The sequence below is a fragment of the Anoplopoma fimbria genome, chromosome 17 (assembly GCF_027596085.1).
Source record: "Anoplopoma fimbria isolate UVic2021 breed Golden Eagle Sablefish chromosome 17, Afim_UVic_2022, whole genome shotgun sequence".
Classification (NCBI taxonomy): Eukaryota; Metazoa; Chordata; class Actinopteri; order Perciformes; family Anoplopomatidae; genus Anoplopoma; species Anoplopoma fimbria.
Genome location: NC_072465.1, coordinates 17,588,654 through 17,609,835, shown reverse-complemented (window position 1 = coordinate 17,609,835; position 21,182 = coordinate 17,588,654). Strand labels below are relative to the sequence as shown.

Sequence of the window (21,182 nt, the reverse complement as noted above, 5' to 3'; positions counted from 1 at the left end):
TTTAGTGTATTCAATTTCCCTTCTTATCATTAACATTTTTTACCGAGTTAAAATTGTAGTTGATCTATTTGCTGCTTGTTTTGTTTATTGGTTTGAATTTTTAAATATACACTATATAAAGATCTTTTTAAACATAGATTTATAATATGCTTTATCAGGGTTTGGGCCTCGTCATCACTGGAACGATGCCGGTCTTCAACCTCACTGTGGATACTGTAAGCTCCCAGGTAAAAAACAACACTGCAACACAAGACGGCTTAAAATAGCTGGATTTTTTTCATTTACGCAGCGCACATTATGATTCATACTCCAGCTCATCCTTCACATTAATGAGCCTCTATGGTTATGTAAGAACAATGTTTTCATCGTCATTGTTTTTGTTAAGGCAACACAAGGTTGTTCAAACAGGAGAAGGAGTTTGAGTAGCAGGTGTGCTTCAGGTTTATTCCCGTCTCTTTGCCGTCGTCGACCATCATCAGTCATTTGTAATGGCGTCCATCCAGCTGCTGCTCTTTGAGGCAACACCTCCCCCCTGAGGTGATAACAGACATAACAGCCGACCGTCGGTAGTATCTATTATCATCCAGTGAGCACAGATGCATCCAGCTTTCAATATCCATGACCAAAGTATTTACTGTGAGCTTATCACACCGGCTTGAGGCAATGATGCAAACCGCCACAGTTTCAGATAGACTGTAAAAATACGGACTAATCAGATTGCACACAAAGTGAAAAAGTCAAAGATGGCATTGGGATGTTCTTAGTACTCTCACGGCACAGCTACCGGCTCTCTGTGGCTCTCTGACGCCAGTGCGGTTATGGATGAAATACTAATGATTACCTCATATGTTCCTCCTACAGAACCAGCTCATCCTCGGAGTCATGGGAGTAGATATTGCAATCAACGAAATTAAAAGGAAGACACCTACGTACAGAGTGAGCATATTGTACACTCAATATCACTCTCATTTCCCTTTCATATTTATGATAATTGAATCACACCTCCATTTACTCTTCTTATGTGCAGCTTGGTGCCAATGGCTACACCTTTGCCATCGACCCGAACGGATACGTGCTGCTGCATCCCAACCTGCGACCCAAAGTAGGTCCGGCTTTAAACGCCGCCATGCATTTAATCAGTTAACGTTCCTCTCAAATGTTTTTCCTGCTGACTGACGTTATCCCCCCCCCCCTCCTCCATCTTCCCCCTGCTTTTCTCGCTCTTGTTCAGATCATTAACTTCAGGGAGCCTGTCACTCTGGACTTTCTGGATGCAGAGCTGGAGGACAGTAGCAAGGAGGAGGTAAAAACAACCTCTCTGAAGCATCATCATTCCTTTCAGCTTGTGTGTTTACTACGCGTTTAGTTTAATAATTTTATTAGTCAGTTTTTCCTTTTTTTATGTACCTGTATGCCCTCTTTCCCTCTCTCGTTTTCTCTCTCTCTCTCTCTCTCTCTCTTCAGATCCGTCGACTGATGATTGATGGCAAATCAGGGCAAAAGAAAATCACGACGCTCATTAAGTCAGTTGATGAGGCAAGTCATCAATATATGAGACTCAATCAGGATTCACACCAGCACCTTCCTGAATGTTGTTGTAATGAACCTGAATGACTCAGTATGTTTAGGATCTGTTGTTTCCCCCCCAATTAAGGGAAGAACGATGTGCTGAGGATGTGACCATTTAACATGTTTATCTTTGTTGTTGTCCACAGAGGTACATTGACGAGGCCATGCGGACGTACACATGGACGCCCGTGGACGGCACAGATTACAGGTCTGTTTGAAATTAAACATGCATTAACCTGAAACTGTGAGTAAAGTCCGATTTTTTAACTTTTGATTTGTCCAGTTTGAGTCACGAGTCTCAGATTTATGGTTGACAGCTGGTTACTCATCCACCTTCAGTGTTTGTTAACTGTAGCTGCCACTATCACGCTCTTGAAATAGACTACACATATCCTTGAATCAAGGCAATTTTCTCAATTGCCTTCTGTATTTGCATAAAATAATTCATCTGAATCACCCATATTAAAGAACAGTTGTTTCACTCTCTCATAAAAAAACCTTCTACAGTACTCAAAGCACCATTTAATTGCATAGTTTATTCATCTCAAAACTTGGTTGAACATTTGAGGTTGCATCGTAATGACATTTCCTCCAGGCAACACTTTGCAAATTACAGTTTATGATATTCAATAGTCCTACAAATGCCTGATGTGTGTTTTTTATTACATCTGCTGGCAGCATGCCCAGACCTGGCTGAGTTCATATGAGGCTTTCTCTGCACAATTCTATTTATTTCAACTCAAAGGGACATTTCAGTGTATTTAATGATCCTCATGTGTTACTGTTGTGGCCTGCAACAGTGAAATCTAACTCTTACCAGACATTCAAAGCTCTTCTCTGACATGCATTCTACATTTTAGCGTTTATGGACTTTCTTTACTCATAAAACTGGCTATATTGGATTTTTCTTTGAATCTAAATTTGCTTAATAGATAGTTAACTGTATCTGTGGCTCAGTCTGATCCTGTTACTGTCACAGTCTGATGTTCTATCTGCTCCAATGATTCCTATTAAGTGGTTATATTTTTAGCTTTGTGTGGCACCACAGATTAGGAGATGGGACATGTATTAATTTATTTTTCCATTTGATTTATGGTTTGGGTAGAAGAGTAAATATTTAGTGACATAAAGCATATTTCGGTCAAACTAACACGCTATAACAATGACATCTTTCAAAGTGATACTGATATTTCTCTTTGGTTTGAACCTACTTGAAATTTCACTTGATTTAAACAGAAACACAATCATCTATGTGGCACAAATATCCAGCATGTTTGATACCTCACAGAGTGCGCTCGCTCCAAAAGAAGTTGCTTTACTTCCGAACAGCCGGACACCGGCCTTCTCGCAGCAGGGCGGGAACATGCCAGATGTGTATTCTGAGATTTTGATTTATGGGAATCTGCATTGGAAACTTAGAACTGCTACTTGAGTAATGGCTTCATGTGAGTAGGTGTAACTAAAAACTATTACCTAAAAAGACTTTAAGATAATAACTTTACCAGTCACTCACTGCTGGTAAATGAAACTGACTTTCTCTCCATAAGTAAAAGCCTATAGACAGTGCTTAAATGTACCGTGTGTCGGTTGTAGTGTTGCTTGTTACCAAATTGATGTTTATTTCATAATTTCATTGTTTCTTCTGAGCTCTAACAAAGGAGGTTAATTAATTTACTTCCTCACAAAACATTTGGAAAAAACCTGGATTGTTCAAATTCATATTTACTTTCTAGCAGGTGTCTTATTGACAACGTCTTTCTGGTCCATTGCTGTGTTTTTCTGCACATTACTGCCACCTGACAATCAGTTGAGGAGTGTGAAATGCTCACGTCACCACATAAAAACAAACCAGGGATAAAGAAAAACATTGCTCCATTGCACTACTAGAGGTCAGGAACTCCATATGGATGTTAGGATTGATCCCTCGCTGTCTAATGACATCACTTTAAAGTAGTAATGGTACCATTTCACGGGACCTTTAAGCTCGTCGTGTCAGTTGGTGAGCGTGCCCAGCTGTGTGTGTGTTTGGATGTTGGAGAGTTCACATGTGCATTCATAACTTGTTTCTGATTTCCTGTGTCTGACTCGTTACCTCAGTCTAGGGTTGGTACTGCCCATTTATAGTGAGAACCACATCAAGGCCAACCTGAGTGACCAGATCCTTCAGGTGCAGTGTAAGTACCCAGGATTACCCAGCATCCTTCACTCGCTGTCTCTCTCTCCTCTTCTCTCTCTCTCTCTCTCTCTCTCCACTCTTCCCTCTTCTCTCTCTCCCAAATATGATCTTATGCTCTTATCCAGTCCTTTGTCCTGGGTCTCCAACATCATCATAGGGAGCGTCCGAGCGGAGTCGCCTCCCCCGCTCCCTCTGTCCCCCTTCTTGCCCCCCCGCCCTCTCTACGCTCTACGATAGGCAGGATCTTACCTGAGTCCCCCCGACTCCTCTACTGCCCCCTGTTCCCTCCTGTCTTCATGCTGTGCTGTAAAATGGTGAAGTTTTTTCTTCACACTGGCTGAAGAAAAAAAATAACTGAACTGACAGAAAGGTGAAAGCTGTGGTTTAACTGTATTACTCAGGTGAAAATAATGGTGACCTTTGTGCTATTATTTTTTTTGCCAAATGCTCTCGCCTCTTCTCCACCAAGTAATGATTCTGAAGCATCTGTGTTTAAAGTATTTGATGTTCTGGAAAAACTGTGAAAACACGCATGCTTTTCACTCCTTATGATGAGTTTTATTATTTGGGGAATTTTCCTTCTGTTATGTGTGTAATTTATTTTCTACTTTTATTTATGTATTTGTTAGATTGTGTGAGATGTTTCTCAGCTTTGGAATCATTCAGTGTACATAAACTCCCACACGGCCCGGGACAAGGGCTCGTCTAATGTGGGAGTTTGGGTTTTTGTGGGTCTGAATGGGGACACTTGTTGTCTCTCTCATTCTTTCTTTGTCCAGACCCTGTTTCTCCCCTCTTTTCCTGTTTCATTTGATTCTTTTTTTTTCGTTTGATCATGGTAATCTCTCACAATTACTGGTTTTGTCTTTACTTTTTTTCCTTTCCTGGATATCCCTTTTTTTATTCTTTCTTTCTTCCGTTGTTTTTTTCTGTTTCCTCGTTTGCTCTTGCAAATAAGATGTTTGCTCTTCATTTATTTTTCTCTCTTGTCTTGTTTGACTTAAATTGGTTTCTTTCTTTCAAGAAAGCAATATTTTTATTCAAGCAGTAATTGAATAAAATATTGTCTGTGATCCCCCCTTCCCACCCGACCCCCTGTTTCTTTTCTTGCTCACTCCTTCTCTGATGGATCCACACAGTGCCATACACCAAGGGCAAGTATACTCCATATTGGTCCACGTTCCTTCCTTTACTTCCTTCTCCCTACCGCTGCCTCCTTCCCACACCTCTCGTCCTTAACCTCTTCCTGCTGCCCCCCCCCTCCTCCTCCTCCTCCTCCTTCCCTCACCTGTCCCAGCCTGCTTGCCTCTGTTCCTGCCCGTCTTGCCTTCAGGACTTCCTCTTTTTCCTCCTCTTCCTCCTTTTATCCCTCCTTCTTCTCTTCACCCTCTTGCTGCAGCTCAGATCCCACATCTCTCTCACGATGGCTCCTCTGGTCCCCAACCTCACCCACCTCCCCACGTACCCGCTGCTCCAGAAGCAAAAAAAACAAACAAACACCTACTGCACCATGGAAGACAAATATTCATGTTCTCTGTTAAAACTTGTCTTTTGTCCCTCCTCCTAATCCTTTTCCTTCTGTCGATAGCTCCAAATGGGTTTTGTCTGCCTCCTTTTTCTCTCCCTCTCTGTCTCATTCTTACTCTTTTTTCATTTTCTTTGACCATATTTCTTTCTCTTCCCCTTCATCTTTATCCATGTCTCTCTCTCTCTCTTTCAATCTTTTTTCTTACAGTGTCATTAGTTAAAAAAATGTCTAAATAATTCTCACACTAGAGCTCAGGTTTTGATAGATCTTTAAATAGTTTTTGGTTTTAAAACTCCCTCTTATAGTTCAATAGCTCGATACATTTTTAGCATATTTAGCTTTACGTTTAGTAAAATAATTATTTCAGTAAAACACACTAAACTGAAATATTCCTTTTGTAGTGCTAAATCTGAGCTACGATAATGTATCAACACATATTTTGAATGTTTGTACTGCTATTCATTTAAAGTAGAGTAAATAGGGATCTCTTGTGGTCATAATATTTTTACATAGCTCACTTAATTCTCCATATAAAAATAGTTCTGTACTGTCTGTTAGCTACCGTAGTATCTCATCTGTACTGTAGCTGGAGACGTTGCAGCTTGCAGACTGACCCTTCAGCTGCGTCCTGCCCTCGCAGGTCCTCCCATGTTGTCAGGTGTCAGGGTGCCGCTTGGCGCTGCGCCTGATTCCTGTGTCGTCCCTGTGTACTCCCTGTCTCCATCAGCTTGTCTCCCTCCCTCCTCACCCCTCAGACTGCTGGGGGCACGGCCCAACACCTCCTCAGTAAACCTGACCTCGGATATGCACGGCATTGTGGGCGGAAAACTACCTGGGCACTCTATTTTAGCTCTAAAATGTCATCCCTCTGCTGTACACAGTTACAGGTCTTTACACAATGAGAGAAAATAACACGTTGGATTCGTTGCAGACTCAGCTGCTGAGGCTTTAATGATGGTTGATATTGTTTGGTTCTGTCTGTGATAGATGAAATAAAGTTGCCCTTTGACATGCCCTTCACAATGCAATGCATTTCCTATGATTATGTGTCTCTCTGAGCCCTCTACCCCTGCCAGTCTGAGGGGTGACCACTTCCATCAGGACCTTCACCCACCTCCCCTGCAATAGTTGGCCATGTTGATGCCTGCCTGATCTAAAAAGCACTCATTGCGGAGAATCTGTCTGAGAACTTGCTTCCTGACTCATCACGCCTTGCAAGTCAGTTCTCAGACATCCAAAATATGTTAGATTAAAATCAAATGAATCAGAAAATGTTTGATGACAAAGTGATGAAGATAAAATAAAAAGAAAAAAGGTGTGAGTGCTTGTGTAGCTAAAGCAGTCGTCCATTTAGAGTCAGGTTCTATTTTGGGCACCATATTGGCTAACGCTAGTGTTCCCATGATACCTCAGTGTTGCTATGGTAAACTCCCTTCTGCGTCCCTGCACCTCTGAAGAACAGCTGCTGTTTACCCACAACTCCCCACTTCCCTGCCCACTGCTCTTCCCGGATAATCTTCCCCTTTCTGTTGCAGATTTTGAATCACTGCTGCCAAACAGTTTTGAGTCTGAAGGACATGTATTCATTGCTCCCAGGTAGCTCTGTGTGTGAACGCTTGGTGTCGTTGACGGTCATCAGTGTTTGGTCTTGTCTTTCACTGCACCATGTTCTTATTTTTTGTTGTTGTTGTTGTTGTTGTTGTTGTTTTGGCTCCACGTTCAGCCTTTTTTAACTGTTATCTGCTTTCTTCATGTATTTCATTTGAAGTTGAGTTGCACTCTGTGGAAGTGGTTGTGTTTTATGCATTCATTGTTCATTTTCAGTAGTGTGTTAACTCATTCAAACAAATTTGAGGAAGATATAGTATTCATTATAACCTTAAAATAGATTTATTTCTTCCCTACTTTAACCTCATTACAATAAAGTATTGAAGCCACATTCAATCTTCTTTGCATGGTGTTTGTTGTATGTTTATATTACAGTAATACATTTAGGGGTTATTGGCTAGGTTGTACAACAAAATGTTAAAAGTAAAAGGGATTTCCGACAACAAACCCTACTACTGTATGTATGAAAAATATGATCCTCTTTGCATGTGCTGTTTTTTTTAATCAAACTCTCATGGCCTCCAGCTGCAACCTGACTTCTGAAACACACTTAGTGTTAAAAAAAATCACTCCTTCATTGTGATGCCTGCACTTTGCAGTAAAATCTACATTTTGTTTTGATTGACTGCATGTTTGAACTTGAGCTTTAAGAAATGCATGCTGCACATGATAGCATCAAGTAACATGTATATAGCTTCATGCATCCCGCTTCGTGCTGTGCATTCCTCTTTAAAGGACAAATAAGGCAGAGTTTAAATATTGAATACACATTTTTGTTTTAAGCTTCTTTCTCTGAGTTCAAACGCCCCATCTGTTCCTCAGGGAATACTGCAATGATCTGGAACTGTCGAACAACAACACTGAGTTCCTGCTCAATTTCATTGCTCTTATGGAGAAGGTGACACCAGACTCCAAACAATGTGAGTTTCATTTCTTGATTCACTGATTTTAAATGAGTTCATTCAAGATTGACTTCTAATGGTTATAGCTGTGATGTTATTTTTCTTATTGTCAACAAATACCACAAATAATTTGAAGAGACCAAAACCATTAATTTATACTAATAGTAATTATTATCTGTTTAGCTAAAGCTATAGAAAATATTTATCTTATTCAATTTTGCAGCCATCTTCACCAACGCAAAGCTTGCTCTGAGACAGGTTGAGTTTTGTAGATGAACTTGACTGGAAATTGGTGACCCTGTCAAACTTGGGTAGAAAAAACAAATGCCTTCATATTCTCTACGATGGCAAGCATTTTATGTTTGGTTTGGTTTTGACCAAAGGTGGACTGAGGGAGTTTTTCAATGTATTCAGAGAAGAGAAATCTACATCTGATGTTGATATAACTGATTTGTTTGCACCCTTTCTGATCATCTCCACTTGATCGTATTTAGGTGATAATTTGCTCCTTCATAACCTGATTCTGGACACTGGCATCATCAGGCAGCTGGTCGAGAAAGTGTGGAAGAATAAAGACTTGAATACGTGAGTATGACTAAAGAACTACATTTTTAGATTTGACCCTAAACACGATTTTAATAAGATTTGTCTCTTTTCTCCATCCTGACCTGTAGATATGGCTTTCTGGCTGTGTTCGCTGCTTCAGATGGAGGTGTAACAAGAGTGTTCCCCAACAAGTAAGTGCACTCCTCATCAAGGCCGTATGTCTGTAGATGTTTCTCATTTTATTCTCTTTTGATGTAGTAAGTAGTGAATACTTTAAATGTTTCAGTATAGAGGGAGGCTTGTACATTAGAGATTTACAGCTCCAGTGTCTGTGCTCTTAAATCTCAGGGCTGCGGAAACCTGGGAGGAAGACCCTGAGCCGTTTAATGCCAGCTATTACCGCCGCAGTCTCGACAACAAGGGCTACATATTCCGAGCGCCTTATCGAACAGGTGAATGATGCTCTCTTGGTCGTGGGTTATATATCTCACACTGAGCCTCGTAATGTGTCGTGGCTCATTGTTTCTAACCCCCTCCCGGCTTGTTTCTCTATTTTGTTTCCCTCTTGAAGCCCGTGACGAGACGCTGAACCCAGAGAACGACACCATAGGGATCCTGGTCAGCACGGCTGTGGAGATCACAGTAGGAGGGAAGACCATCAAACCTGCAGGTGGGTTCAGATCTGAAAGAGGAGACAAATTCTTTAATGATAGTATTAAAGAAAATGTTTTAGAGCAAGGCAGAGATATAAAAACGTCTGTGTTTCTTGTCACTTTGTGTGGACATTCATTTTTATGGCTTTTTATTATGCCTCTGAGCCGGCACAAGCATTATGTTCTCGTTGTTTTTCTGTCTGTCCAGTCTATTGTGCTAAATGAGATATGTCAGGAATGGTTGGAGGGAATTAATTCAGATTTGGCACAAACGTCCCCTTGCACTTAAAGATGAACTGATTAGATTTTAGTGGTCAAAGGTCACTGTGACCTCACAAAACACATTTATGGCCATGAATAAAGAAATCTTATGCTTATTATGAAAATTTCACACAAATGTCTAAGAGGTTAAAATGATGACATTTTGGACAGACATGGATGTAAACTGCAACATGACAACATGGTTGGCGGAGGCATACAGATGTAAGGCAGTATTCTAGTTTGCATCTCTCTTTTTATTTTTTGCATTTTCATCTCTTTCCTCTCAGTGGTCGGAGTCAAACTAGACCTTGAAGCCTGGACGGATAAGTTTAAGATTCTTGCAAGCAACCATACAGACAACCATCAGGGCTCAAACACGGTAATAAGCTATACATGAAAGGACTTTTATATGTACAAGCTTAAGTCTTCAGCAGTATTTCTAGGATGTTCAGCTGCTAACCTTTTTTTTCTCTGTGACAGTGTGGACCAAACAGAGGTTGTGAAATGGACTGTGAAGCCAACAGCGAGGTAAATATTCTGCTAATTTCTGATGTGTTTTCTGTTTTCAGCTTGAGCGTCTTCTTCTGTTTAACAGCCTATCTTTGCCTCTGTGTGCAGGATCTCCTGTGTTATTTAATAGATGATGGTGCATTCCTAATCATGTCTAATCAAAAGGAGGACTGGAACAAGGTGGAGTTAATAAATACATTTTCCAGTCACCATGTTTTCGTGTTTATGGTTACACTGAGCTTAACCAGTGTTTCTTGTTCCCTACAGGTGGGAATGTTCTTCAGTGATGTTGATCCCTACTTGATGTACGCGCTCTACAATAATTCCTTCTACAACCGCAAGCAGTCATATGACTACCAGTCTGTGTGTGAGCGGATGCCCAACAGTGAAGCTGGAGCTGCACCCAGAGGAGTGTTTGTGGTAAGAACATAAACTTAACCACCAGAGAGAGCGAGATGTAATATATTAAGATAGTAGACTAGAAGATAATACTTTGAATGATTGGCATATAGTGAGACTGATGGGTGTTGATTATAAGACGCATGTAATCCAGTTTTTATGACATGAATTTTCTTAAATTGTTTTCTTTTCTTCTGTATGTGCAGCCCACAATTGCAGATTTTGTAAACGTGGCTTGGTGGACTTCAGCAGCTGCATGGTGAGAGTTCTCAAGCTCTGCAACATATAGTACACATGAAATATAAATGAAAATGTGATGGACATTGCTGGAACGTATCACTGATCACATCTCCTGTCTCCACAGGTCTTTGTTCCAGCAGTTTATATATGGACTGGCTTATCACAGCTGGTTCGCCACAGGTAGGTGCAAACAAGCAACCTTTAAATGTTATCTTGGTGTTTTACAGTTCTGCACGTAAAGTTTAAAGTAAAAACTTGAATGAATAACTCTCTTTTGACCACTTTAATTCAATTTGGAGTTATGAGCCAATCATTTTAAAGTTCATTGATGGTTAAAAGATAAATGTATCTATATTTAATCAAAGTTCCCTTTTTTTGGGGGTGAAAATAGTTTGTTTTACTCAGTTACACTCTCCAAGCCTCAGTGAACAAACGCAAAATGCAAACTTTATAAAGAAATCAAGTAGCAAGGTTTTACAGCTTTTCCCAGACCAAGTGTAGACGTTCATCTTTGCAATCCCATTTTTAGAACCAGATCCAATAAATCAACTGAACTGACAAGTGTAACTCTTATGTCTTTGTGCTCTGGTGACGCTGCAGATGAGGTTGATGCAGAAGGAATCGACTCCTCCAAAGAGCGGAGTTGTGTAATGATCCAGACCCAGTACTACTTAAGTAATCTCAGCAGCTCCTACAACATACTGCAAGACTGTGGCAACTGCTCCAGGTCTGTACACACCATAAAACACACACACACACACACACACACACACACACACACACACACACACACACACACACACACACACACACACACACACACACTTAAACACACATGCACACACTCACACATACACATCAGAAAGAATCGTACAGTTAGCAAGACGGATTCATCTTTCTGCTGGAGCTAATAAACTCTGCTGATGATTAAACCGCATCAGCTTTAATGAAACGGTCATATCATTGGCTAAATGAGCCTTACAATACAGTCTCATGAATCTCACTGATCCATTAGCAAATGAGGCTGTGATGTAAGCGAGCAGAGGGGGGTTGTTGACAGAGTTGTCTCTCTCTTTTTTCTCTCTCTCTCTCTCTCTTTCTCTCTCTCTCTCTCTCTCTGCAGGCTGATTCATGCCAAGAAGATAAACAATACCAACTTGCTGTTTGTGGTGGCAGAGAAAATGCCATGCAACACCTGCGAGATAGAGAAGCTGTCCCAGGAGGAGGAGGAGTGTATCCTTTTTCACATTGTATACCAGCTGGCAGAGAAGAAGACAAACAATATTTTAACTCCTTATTAACATACCTGTGGAAACAAAGACATGTCACATTTATTTCAAGGTTATTTGTAACATGATGGCGAATCTGTTTGAATGTGTGAGGAATAGGTTTGTGGGGGGATGATAAAACATTTCAAAAGAAAAAATATTTTTCCTTCATTTAGTACATTTTTAGTCAAGGAAGAAAATCCATGTGAAGAATTGACTGTGGCGCGCTATCGGAAAGGACCTTCCACCTGCTTCGACAATAACATCTCTGTAAGATTTTCAGACACAATGTCATTAAGCACATTTATTTTAAGTTTGATTATCGGTTTTCAGTAGAATCATCTTGCAATCTTGTGATCTTATAATGTTAACATTTTATTTCTCCAGTCCACATAAATGATTCTGAGCAAGTCGTAGTTAGAAACTGGAAGTTAACTGAATGAAGGTTGACTTAAACATATAAAGAACATAAACGGTGAAACAGAGTCAATTACTTTGGTAATCAGGCCGATTGTCTTATATGTGATTTTGCAAACATTAGTTACATTGTAATTTGTAGCATTAAAATACAGGCGTGAGAGAGAACATACTGATTTTAATTGAGACTGAATCACAATAATAGTTGGGGAGTGGGTGCTTCCTGACTCATTGTACAAATGAGTTGATAACTAACAAAGCATGAGGAATAATATGTTTTTATTAAACACACATCTGATGTACTAGATGTGTACTTACAGCTTCAGTTTTCTCTCTGCAGGAGAACACATCAGACTGTGGACGAGGACACTCCTTCCGTCCGTCCCTCTACACCTTACTGCTCATTCAGCTGCTTCTGCTCTATCCAGCCGTCAGCCCCCACTTTCACTCTCTACTACATTAATTCAACTTCCCTCCACTTATCCTCCTTTTAGCCCTCCCCAACCTAGAACCCTCCGACCCCACCTCCACCCTCCCGCCTCCATGCCCCTACGCCCTCATGATATAGTCATAGGTAATAATGGGACTTCCCTTCACGGCAAGTTGGAAGCCCTGAGTGCCGCGCTACCCAGCTCGCTTCAGTTCGTGTCGCTTAGTGACAGCTGCCGGACGTTTGCGTCTTCAGCCAGTTAACCTTCATCTGCCGGAGGAATGGGTGGTGCAGGACCACCTGGATCATCAGAGGATTTGTCAGAAAAGAGAAAACAACCACCACCTCCACCACCCAGAGAAGGGAGGCCAATGAGGACAGTCCGATGTCCTCCCCACAGACCTCCCGCCTCATACAGACTGGAGAGTTGAGGTTGTCTGTCTGCCTTCGATCAGACAGACAGTGGGACTTCTCCCTCTTCTTCTCTCCTCCATCTCAGAGTCTCACCGCTCTGTCATTCGCCTCTGGTTGGAGGCTGTTGACCATTCGGCCAGTTATAGCCACCATAAAACAAAATAACAGAAAAAAAAGATCTGTCAAGTATACAAAATGTCAAGTATAAACCGCTGAAGTGATGAGTATTCCAGACCAACAGTATATTTAGGTTTAATTTGAAAAAGGAAGTTGTTAGGTGTTTATCTAAAAAGACATGAATTTATTTATACACTATATCTAATTGCCAAAATGAGATGGACTTTCATGTGGTCTTATTTTTTATAGCCAAAACAGAAAGAGGAAATGGCTTCTGATTTAGATTAAGGATAAACCATGAGAGGACGAGGACACACTCAGACACTGAATGCAGATTCATTTTGTGCAGCGCCTAATTACATATTGAAGCTTTTTAAAAAAACGTCCACTGCGGATTATGGAAATGACACGATGATAATCGCATTTCTTGAAGTATTTTTTCTCATATTTACTATTTAACGCTAGTGCTATCTGGCTTACACACTAGTGACAGCTGTAAAATATGAATCAGTATACTGTGACTGCAGATTCAGAGCATCGTTGATGTTGTGTTTTATTCTCAATCGACCATTCTGACCTCTGGTTTTGGACTGATGTTTAAAAAAAATGAAGAAAAAAAAACAGAAATCCCTGTGCTCGCTGATGGGAAAGCTCACCTCTGCCAATCCTCATGAGGCTTCTCCAGTAACCTGATCACAATTTGTATATGTGCTTCACTTCTGGTCGTACAACAGACACACCAAGATCTCGGCCTCATGAGCGTCTCGTAGTAGTACCTGATGGGCTTTTTTCTTTTATTTGGGGGCTTCTATTACCTTTGACTGATGCTGTTCAAACTTCAAAACCATTCGCTGCTGGGGGATAGGGGCTTATCAACATTTCCAACAAAAGTGCAGAAGAGGCAACTAAATATGGTGATCACGTACAGTAGTAGTATGGTTGTAATCCGTCGCAGTTCATCATTTGATCATTACAATGTTTAGGAGCCGCTCTGTTTCATAGTGCCTTGATGCACTTTGTTTTGGACCACATCGGCTGTATAAGAGTAAAGCTACCGTATAGTACCTTTATAGAGCAGCCACCTTGGAGGAGCTTGTGAGACTGAATCTGTCGGCTATAAAAAAAAATAGCTTTACACAGAGTCATCGCACTGACCGGCTCTCGCTTAATGTATTTGCCCCTCTCGGTTGTGGTTGCTCCAGAGCCACCTGACTGCCATCATATGGAGTTACTATACCGTTCCTTTACAAAGCCATGTATAGAGCTATGATATCCGTATACAGCGACTTAACTGGCCATAGAGCGTTTTTAGGGCCACCTGACTGCTATAGTTCTGCCTGAATCGTATGTGTTTGTGGGTGTGGATGTGTGCGCGTGTGTTAGTTTGCATTAAAAACCCTCAAAGGGAATGTCTTCAAAAATGAGAAGTGGAGTGTATGAGGGATGACAGTTGTGGTAGCATAGCTGTTTATACTGTTCCTGTGTTGCAATGGACAAAAACCCAGTGATGTTGTGGAGAAAAAAAAAAAGGGACTTTACTGAAACAAACAGAATCCATCTTTAACCATCAGTCTGCCTAAATGTTTATCTAAGAGCAGAGGTGTCCGAAAGAATGTGTAGTTCATCAGTGTTTTCTGCTTCAAATGCAACATATTTAACAAAGCCTCTCTAAATGCCTTAGTGTTACACAGTACGGAGCTCTGATACGTTTCCCTCCCTCATGTTTACTCACCCACACACAAATAGATCCTCCAAAAATATTCACTCCCTGGGTTTTCTTGGTGTTCTGCAGTAAGTATAGTGAGCTCTAATTTTGTATTTTTACGTCTTGAAATGGTTCGTTATTGACTGATGCCTGATTGATGTTTTGATTAAATGCTTGAAAGCCAAGTGGGAGTTTTTAAATTTCAAAAAAAGCCTCCGACCTTCAATGTTCACACCCACCCAAACCTCACTGTAGTGCTCCAGAGGGAAGACTCACTCTACTATCTGAACCTTAACTTCTCACTCTGTACAGTTGTTGGTACTATTTGATATGACAAACATGCTGGCACAGTAACTGCAGTGCGGCTCCGAACAAATCCGACTCAGATAAAACAAAAGACTGAAATAAAATGAAAGTGTATTTCCAATTTGGCTCTTTTCAGTGTTCAGTACCAATCATCTGATGCCGGATGCAGTTTTACTTTTCTGGCATTTGTTTGTCTCTGTCCTGTGCCATTTAATTCTGTCTGTATTTCCCCATTTCCACTGTCTGTAAATGAGTGCTACACGTGCCTGTGGAAATGTACCCCCTGCAACTTCCTCTCTCTTCCTGGTTCTGTACGCTTACAGTCCTCACACACAAACTAAGTATGTAGGCCTACAGTTTTGTTTTTTTGCACCGAGACATTATGCACAACACACCTATAAGCGAACATGTAATGACACTTATTCATGCCCAGCTGGGAGATGTCAAACACCAGGCAGAAGTAAGCCAAGGACGGCACTTCCCAGGGGATTTTTTTGGCGAGCGGGTGGGAATGTCAGAGGCAAGCTCAGGGAGTGGGTCTCCACAGAGCAGTACGGTCCCGTAGAACAGGAGGTCATGGAGGAATCATGTAGTGACGTCTGTGTGTGCATCCCGACAGAAAAAAAGTCTTCTGAAGGGACCACACGTCTGATTTCTGTGGTTTTGACAAATTTACTTTTGCCAAAATAAAAAATAAATAAAAAAATTGAGAATTGGACCAGCTTGGGGATGATGAGAGGGAGGGGTCAGCTTTAGGACAGGACCTTGAATAAGTATGCGGTGGTTTTCATAAAGCCTCTCGCCCCCTCCCGACCCTCGCTGCATCTGTGTTGGTGCGTCTCTGTGGGAAAGACACGTGCGTATGTGATTCTGTAGTCTGTAGTCTGGTGCTCTGTGACCATGTTTGACAAGTGTGTTTAAAAAATAACAGCAACATTTAGAGAAAAAAAATAAAGAGTAAAATCAGTCAAATTTTAAGTGAAGTTATAAAAAATATAGGAATACCGCACTGTTGATAAGTTTGAGATCTGAAGTCAAAATGTTTTGAATTATTTTTTGGTTTTGTTTTAATTTCTTGTACGTGTGTGAGTGTGAATGTTTGTGTGCTTGGAAGATTTAGCTCCTTCTTTTTCTGGACACTGGTCCATGTCGCTCCATTCTTTTGTACAGATGAAGCTAACAAAAAAAACTAAAAGAAGAGGGCAAAATTTGTAAAATATTGTGTCTGTGACTCCTTGTAAAATATTTTCAAATTGTTTATTACAGAGAATCAGTTATTAAATAATGTTCATATTTTTCACTTCATTTCAGCGTGTGGTGTTTTGTCTTATTGTTGAGACATAGATCGGACATTCATTTATCTGCTTACAAGGATAATGTAATATATATTATTGCACCTTTACTTTTATTTATATTACCCAATAGTTTTTATGGTATTAAAGGAAAAGTTTGAGATCTTGAAAATGCACTTATTAGCTTTCTTACCGAGACGAGACAGTTAACACAACTCTCATGTTCAGGAGCGTAATTTTGATTTCAAAAGGTAGTGGACACAGTCATTGTACAGGCACAAATCCTGTAAACAGCTTTAGTTTTTCAGATAAATCTACCAGATCAAAACACAACCATGTTTTCTTAATCTTTCAAATATAACTCGTAAATTTAATCAAGTAATTTTGAGACATAAATAACCTTTTTAGTGAAATTGTAGGAGCTGTAATCACTTTTTGCTTAGCTGCTCTGCCCTAGATTATAACCAACTCAGTATATTTTACCAGGTTGAATATCATTACAACAGTAGATGAGATATATAAATCTTCTCATTTAATTAAGAAAAGTGCATAAGCGTATTTATAGAAAATATGTTTGAATGATTTAGCTTAATTTCTCTTCTTCCACCTCTCAATTTCATTACTGGTTCTATTTAAAGAGTGAAAATCAGGTTTCTGAATTTCTCATGAATGAATATTGTGGGTTTTTTTGTGTGGCTCCTCTGAGTCATGTATGTGTGACTGTTGTTGAGTATCTCTCCACGAGGAGCGTCACAGCGTATTTAGGAAGTCAGTGAGAGCTTTGTGCCAGGTGTCAGGGTCGTCCAGGTAACAGGGGTGACCCGCTCCTTTCATCACCACCACGCTGTGATTGGCCAGATGGCTTAGGTTGTTCAGTGACGCTTCTCCGAGCTGAGTGTCCTGATCGCCGTAAACGATCAGCGATGGGACCTGGAGGAGAGACGGGACACAAAAAACACACATGAAAGTAAGAGTTCTTTCTGATGAATCATTTCCAGAGTCCCTTGTCTCCTTTTGAGTAAATCTGTTTTTGTTAGTTTGCTTTTAAATTCAAACCCGCAACTAAAGAGATTTTGTATTTGTCCTCTATTTTACCTCAAGTTAAAAAACATTGAAACAGGTCTCATAAAAAGATAAAAAACAAGCTTCTTATTTTATATGGTGTGACTAATAAATACAAGTATATAAAAGAGTAGTCAGGCAGACCTTAATATTAGCTTTTATTAAAGGCGGAGAAAGTATTTAGACCATTAACATAAATTAAGTCACACAATACTCAGACATAAATACACTCCACTACAAAGTAAAAGTCCTGCATTAAAGGGGCACTCTAAAGATTTAGTTGTGCATTTACATTAAGTTGGGGGATTTGCAAGAAACAGATTAAACAAAGACTGAAGCAACAGCGGCTGAGTTACCCCCAAACAATCTGGCATTAACACTGACCTCTCGTCGTGATTGGTCGGCTGTGCTGAGGTGAGAAAGGAGCCATGGTTCGAACTTCTCTCTCTAGCTTTTTCTTCCCTCTTGACACAAACGTTTCTGTCGCTTTTTGAGTGTGAACAATCAAGTGCAACACCCAACGACTGTATGAAAAAATGTGTCATAATTTTTTAACTATTGTTACATCTCCCTCTTCTCTAGGGCCACACGGTTTTCACCTCTATCTAATCGAGTGTTGCTGTTTGTAGGAGATATTAAAACCTTCGCCTTCTGATGACATTCAACATCACATTCAAGAGGTTAAACCAAGATAACATCAAAACGTCTTCATGAGGGATAAAGCCCTTTATGTTATAATGCAGAAAGATGAGTGTTAGACTATTACTTATTTTTAAATTGCATTATATTTTCTGATGCTTAAATGTGTAGAGATAACTGGAAGTTGTATTATGCCAAGATGGAGCTAATTATAACAACTTTATATTTTACAAGCTTATATTTTCTATGAAAAATCTCAACCTGCAAAGTAACTACAGCTTTCAAGGTAAGCCTTCACCACTTGCTTTATATCTGATTTTGGTTTTTTTTACTGTACTGTATGTATTCAGTTATTTTTATACCAGAATCTCACTTTGTTATCATGTCGCTGCTTTTCTGCTTTGATTTTTTTCCCCAAATCAATGAAGCAGCCACAACGCTCTCATTTACAATGGTTTGGAGGGGAACTACTTTTCAGTTACAAACACGTCTCCTTCATGGATAATCTGCCTTCACTTGGTTTGCAATTTGAGAAATGTTTTTTTTTTTTAAATTGTTGGGAGCAGGATGAATGCCAGTGTGAAAGTCAAATGACATCTGCTCCTCTCACAGTCGTATGTAAAAAAGAGAGAAGGTTTTGCTGGAAAATGGGGTTTGACATTCACGGTTGCTCAAGTTATCCTTAAAAGAGGAAATGAAGAGCATAAAGGGATTATAAAGTAAAACCCTACACACAGTACCTTTACACTCTGGTACTGCTCTGCTGTGAACTTCTCGGTGCAGATGGGCGCTACAGGGATGTAGGCCCGTATCAGAGCCTGGTGCTGGTGGAGGAAGGGGAGGGAGTACATCCCACTGAGGGACGGGCTGATCACCACCACCGGGCTCAGGCTCAGCTGATCACACACCTCCTTCAGGAAACCTGCGGGGGCCAGCTGTCCGACCGCTGCTGGGGCCTCGGCTGACTTAGACCGGCCGAATCCTGTGGACAAAGAGAGAGAGAGAGAGAGAGAGAGAGAGAGAGAGAGTGGAGAGCAAACAAATGAAGGCGTAAGACATGAAGAAGAACAAGACGAGGGTAGCAGGGTTTCACATTAATCTTAAACCAGAACCTTTAGATCAGATGTTTTCAAACTGTGAGGCAGAGATACTGCATGAGGAGAAGGGACCAGGTTCATACCGTTGCTCAAAAAAAATGAAAAAAAAGTTATTTGTTGTAGTTTGGCCACTGATTTGGCGTGCTGCACCGGTGACTTTAACAAACAGCTCATGGATTCAGTTAACGAACCCATAGCGCCTGATTGCCTCCACCTTCCATCAAAAATATCCCTCCATATGGGTTGGCTTTCAGGGCCGTCACACTCACCTGGCAGGTCGATGGCGACTGCACGGCATCCTGCTTTGGCCAGAGTCTCCAGAGTGCCGATGTTGAGCCAGTTTTCTGATGAGAAACGGATGCCGTGGAGGAGTAAAACGGACATCCTCACGTCCCCTTCAGAAGGTTCACTCTGTCTGTAGAACAGCGGCGCTTTGCAGCCCTCCACCTGCACACTCCCCTCCGTCATCTTAACAGCTGACATCCTGAACAGAGAAATGTGTAACTTCACATTATTATTATGTTTTGGTAAAGTTAAATAATAAGTTAAGCATCAAAATAATATACTTGTTTTAACATACTTTTATTTGTTCATTTGTTTACCATATTTTATTGTACATTTTCATATTTCTATTTTGAAAATGATGTCTTATATTTGTTCTGTGTTTACTGTTATGCATCAATAATCACCTAGCCACATTCCTTGTATGTGTAACGTACCTTGCAATAAACAGCTTCTGATTCTTATTCTGAAATATACTCCAAAATACTAGTAACAGTAAAAAATAGACATTATGCAGAATGGTCCATTTCAGAATCATACTTTATTCTTGGATTATAACACTTGATAAATTAATGATAAGCATCACTTTAGTGTAGCTGGTAAAAGTGGGGCTGTTTTGAATTCCTCTATATAATGCTGGGTATTTTAAGCTAGAACATTACATAAAAGTAGATTATTTTGTGTTAATAATTTAGTAGCTAAAGCTGTTAGATAAATGTAGTGGAGAAGTTGTAAAAAAACAGCATACAATGAAACCACTCAATTAAAGTACAAATATCTTAACATTGGACAGTAGTTGAATAAATGTACTTAGTTACCTTCCACCAGTGGTTGTGATAATATCAAATATGTCTTCAAATGAGAACTGAAATGAGTACAACCACATTAAAGTGGGTAATACACCTTTGTTCATTGCTAACTAGGGGACTTTAAGTAGAGTTAAACAGTTGAATACGTAAACAAGTACATCCCTCTGACATGTAGTGTAGTAGAAACATAAAGTATCATAAATTGGAAATACTTAAGTACAAGTACCTCAAGAAAAAACTAATGCAGTACCATATTTACAACCAAAGTTTCCATAGAAAAGTATCAGGTGAGCTGCTGACATTAACACACCAGACCATTTTTTACTTTAGCTCTCTGCCATCATTTCAAAAAGTTACACTTTGTAAGTTTCTCCACAGAAACATGTATTGCATCGGACTGCTCTGCTTATTGTGTCGTCCGCTGCAGTTTACTGTTGCTGTGTCCAGTTCTGACTAGACGAAGAGTTTGTGGACATCTGGCAGGTTGAACAGTGACCAAAGTCCAGATGAGATCATTTGATTTGTAATATCGAGCTCGCTCTCAGCCCTTCATCTAAAAACACGATGAGAAAATAGTCCGCCCTTTTCTTACCTGACAGCCTCCAGCAGTGAACCGATGATCGATTAACCTGCAAAGTAAAAGCAGCAGAGTTTAGTCTGAAACCAGCTGTAGTTTCCCGGAAAACAGGAAGAAAAAAAAAAACCTCTGGAAGATTATTCTACTGACGTCTAGTGTTTGTAAAGGGAACTGCTTTTGTTCTGACAGCAATTTAAGACAATTTCTGTATTTTTCTCTGCACAATATTTGGTTTAATCGTCAGTCACATTGCTGTCAGAGTGAAATCATTTGAGTATCATGAAAAGAAGTACATGACCAAGTACTGATGTGCCACTCGTCATTAATGATTAATACGCAGTATTGATTGGCTGTGTTCGGAGGATTAGGGCCTCT

The 21,182-nt window shown here is 40.3% G+C and overlaps 2 protein-coding genes across 3 annotated transcripts in view; one reads left to right on the top strand and one right to left on the bottom strand.

The window, feature by feature from the left end:
* cacna2d2a (calcium channel, voltage-dependent, alpha 2/delta subunit 2a) overlaps positions 1-16,354 on the top strand; it is a 134,553-nt gene extending 118,199 nt beyond the window's left edge. The window contains exons 15-37 of the mRNA XM_054616969.1: positions 159-227; positions 862-936; positions 1,028-1,102; positions 1,232-1,303; positions 1,465-1,536; positions 1,716-1,777; positions 3,667-3,743; positions 6,809-6,869; positions 7,704-7,801; positions 8,278-8,368; positions 8,458-8,520; positions 8,678-8,781; positions 8,901-8,999; positions 9,531-9,622; positions 9,724-9,771; positions 9,862-9,933; positions 10,021-10,173; positions 10,359-10,411; positions 10,517-10,572; positions 10,993-11,119; positions 11,516-11,625; positions 11,848-11,930; positions 12,418-16,354. Coding sequence (XP_054472944.1) covers positions 159-227; positions 862-936; positions 1,028-1,102; positions 1,232-1,303; positions 1,465-1,536; positions 1,716-1,777; positions 3,667-3,743; positions 6,809-6,869; positions 7,704-7,801; positions 8,278-8,368; positions 8,458-8,520; positions 8,678-8,781; positions 8,901-8,999; positions 9,531-9,622; positions 9,724-9,771; positions 9,862-9,933; positions 10,021-10,173; positions 10,359-10,411; positions 10,517-10,572; positions 10,993-11,119; positions 11,516-11,625; positions 11,848-11,930; positions 12,418-12,540 — 1,935 coding nt within the window. The 3' untranslated portion in view covers positions 12,541-16,354. The remainder of the gene's footprint in view (positions 1-158; positions 228-861; positions 937-1,027; positions 1,103-1,231; positions 1,304-1,464; positions 1,537-1,715; positions 1,778-3,666; positions 3,744-6,808; positions 6,870-7,703; positions 7,802-8,277; positions 8,369-8,457; positions 8,521-8,677; positions 8,782-8,900; positions 9,000-9,530; positions 9,623-9,723; positions 9,772-9,861; positions 9,934-10,020; positions 10,174-10,358; positions 10,412-10,516; positions 10,573-10,992; positions 11,120-11,515; positions 11,626-11,847; positions 11,931-12,417) is intronic.
* Positions 13,252-21,180, bottom strand: abhd14b (abhydrolase domain containing 14B). Of its 2 annotated transcripts, XM_054616968.1 has the most exons (5): positions 20,958-21,180; positions 20,823-20,859; positions 19,409-19,623; positions 18,783-19,024; positions 13,252-17,271 (listed from the first exon to the last, which is right to left on the bottom strand). In XM_054616968.1, exons 3-5 carry the CDS (start codon positions 19,620-19,622, stop codon positions 17,092-17,094), a joined length of 636 nt encoding a protein of 211 aa, XP_054472943.1. In that variant the 5' UTR covers position 19,623; positions 20,823-20,859; positions 20,958-21,180; the 3' UTR covers positions 13,252-17,091. The 2 variants fall into 2 exon arrangements, with proteins under 2 accessions (XP_054472943.1, XP_054472942.1); XM_054616967.1 differs by having other exon boundaries at positions 20,823-21,180.
* Positions 21,181-21,182: the final 2 nt, after the last annotated feature.

What these genes read in the sequence shown, in the direction of transcription:
- abhd14b (XM_054616967.1), bottom strand. Translation starts at nt 19,622, where the DNA reads ATGTCAGCTGTTAAGATGACGGAGGGGAGTGTGCAGGTGGAGGGCTGC. An exon ending in AGTCGCCATCGACCTGCCAG is followed by an intron (nt 19,025 to 19,408) that starts GTGAGTGTGACG and finishes CTTTGTCCACAG; the next exon opens with GATTCGGCCGGTCTAAGTCA. An exon ending in AGCAGTACCAGAGTGTAAAG is followed by an intron (nt 17,272 to 18,782) that starts GTACTGTGTGTA and finishes TCTCTCCTCCAG; the next exon opens with GTCCCATCGCTGATCGTTTA.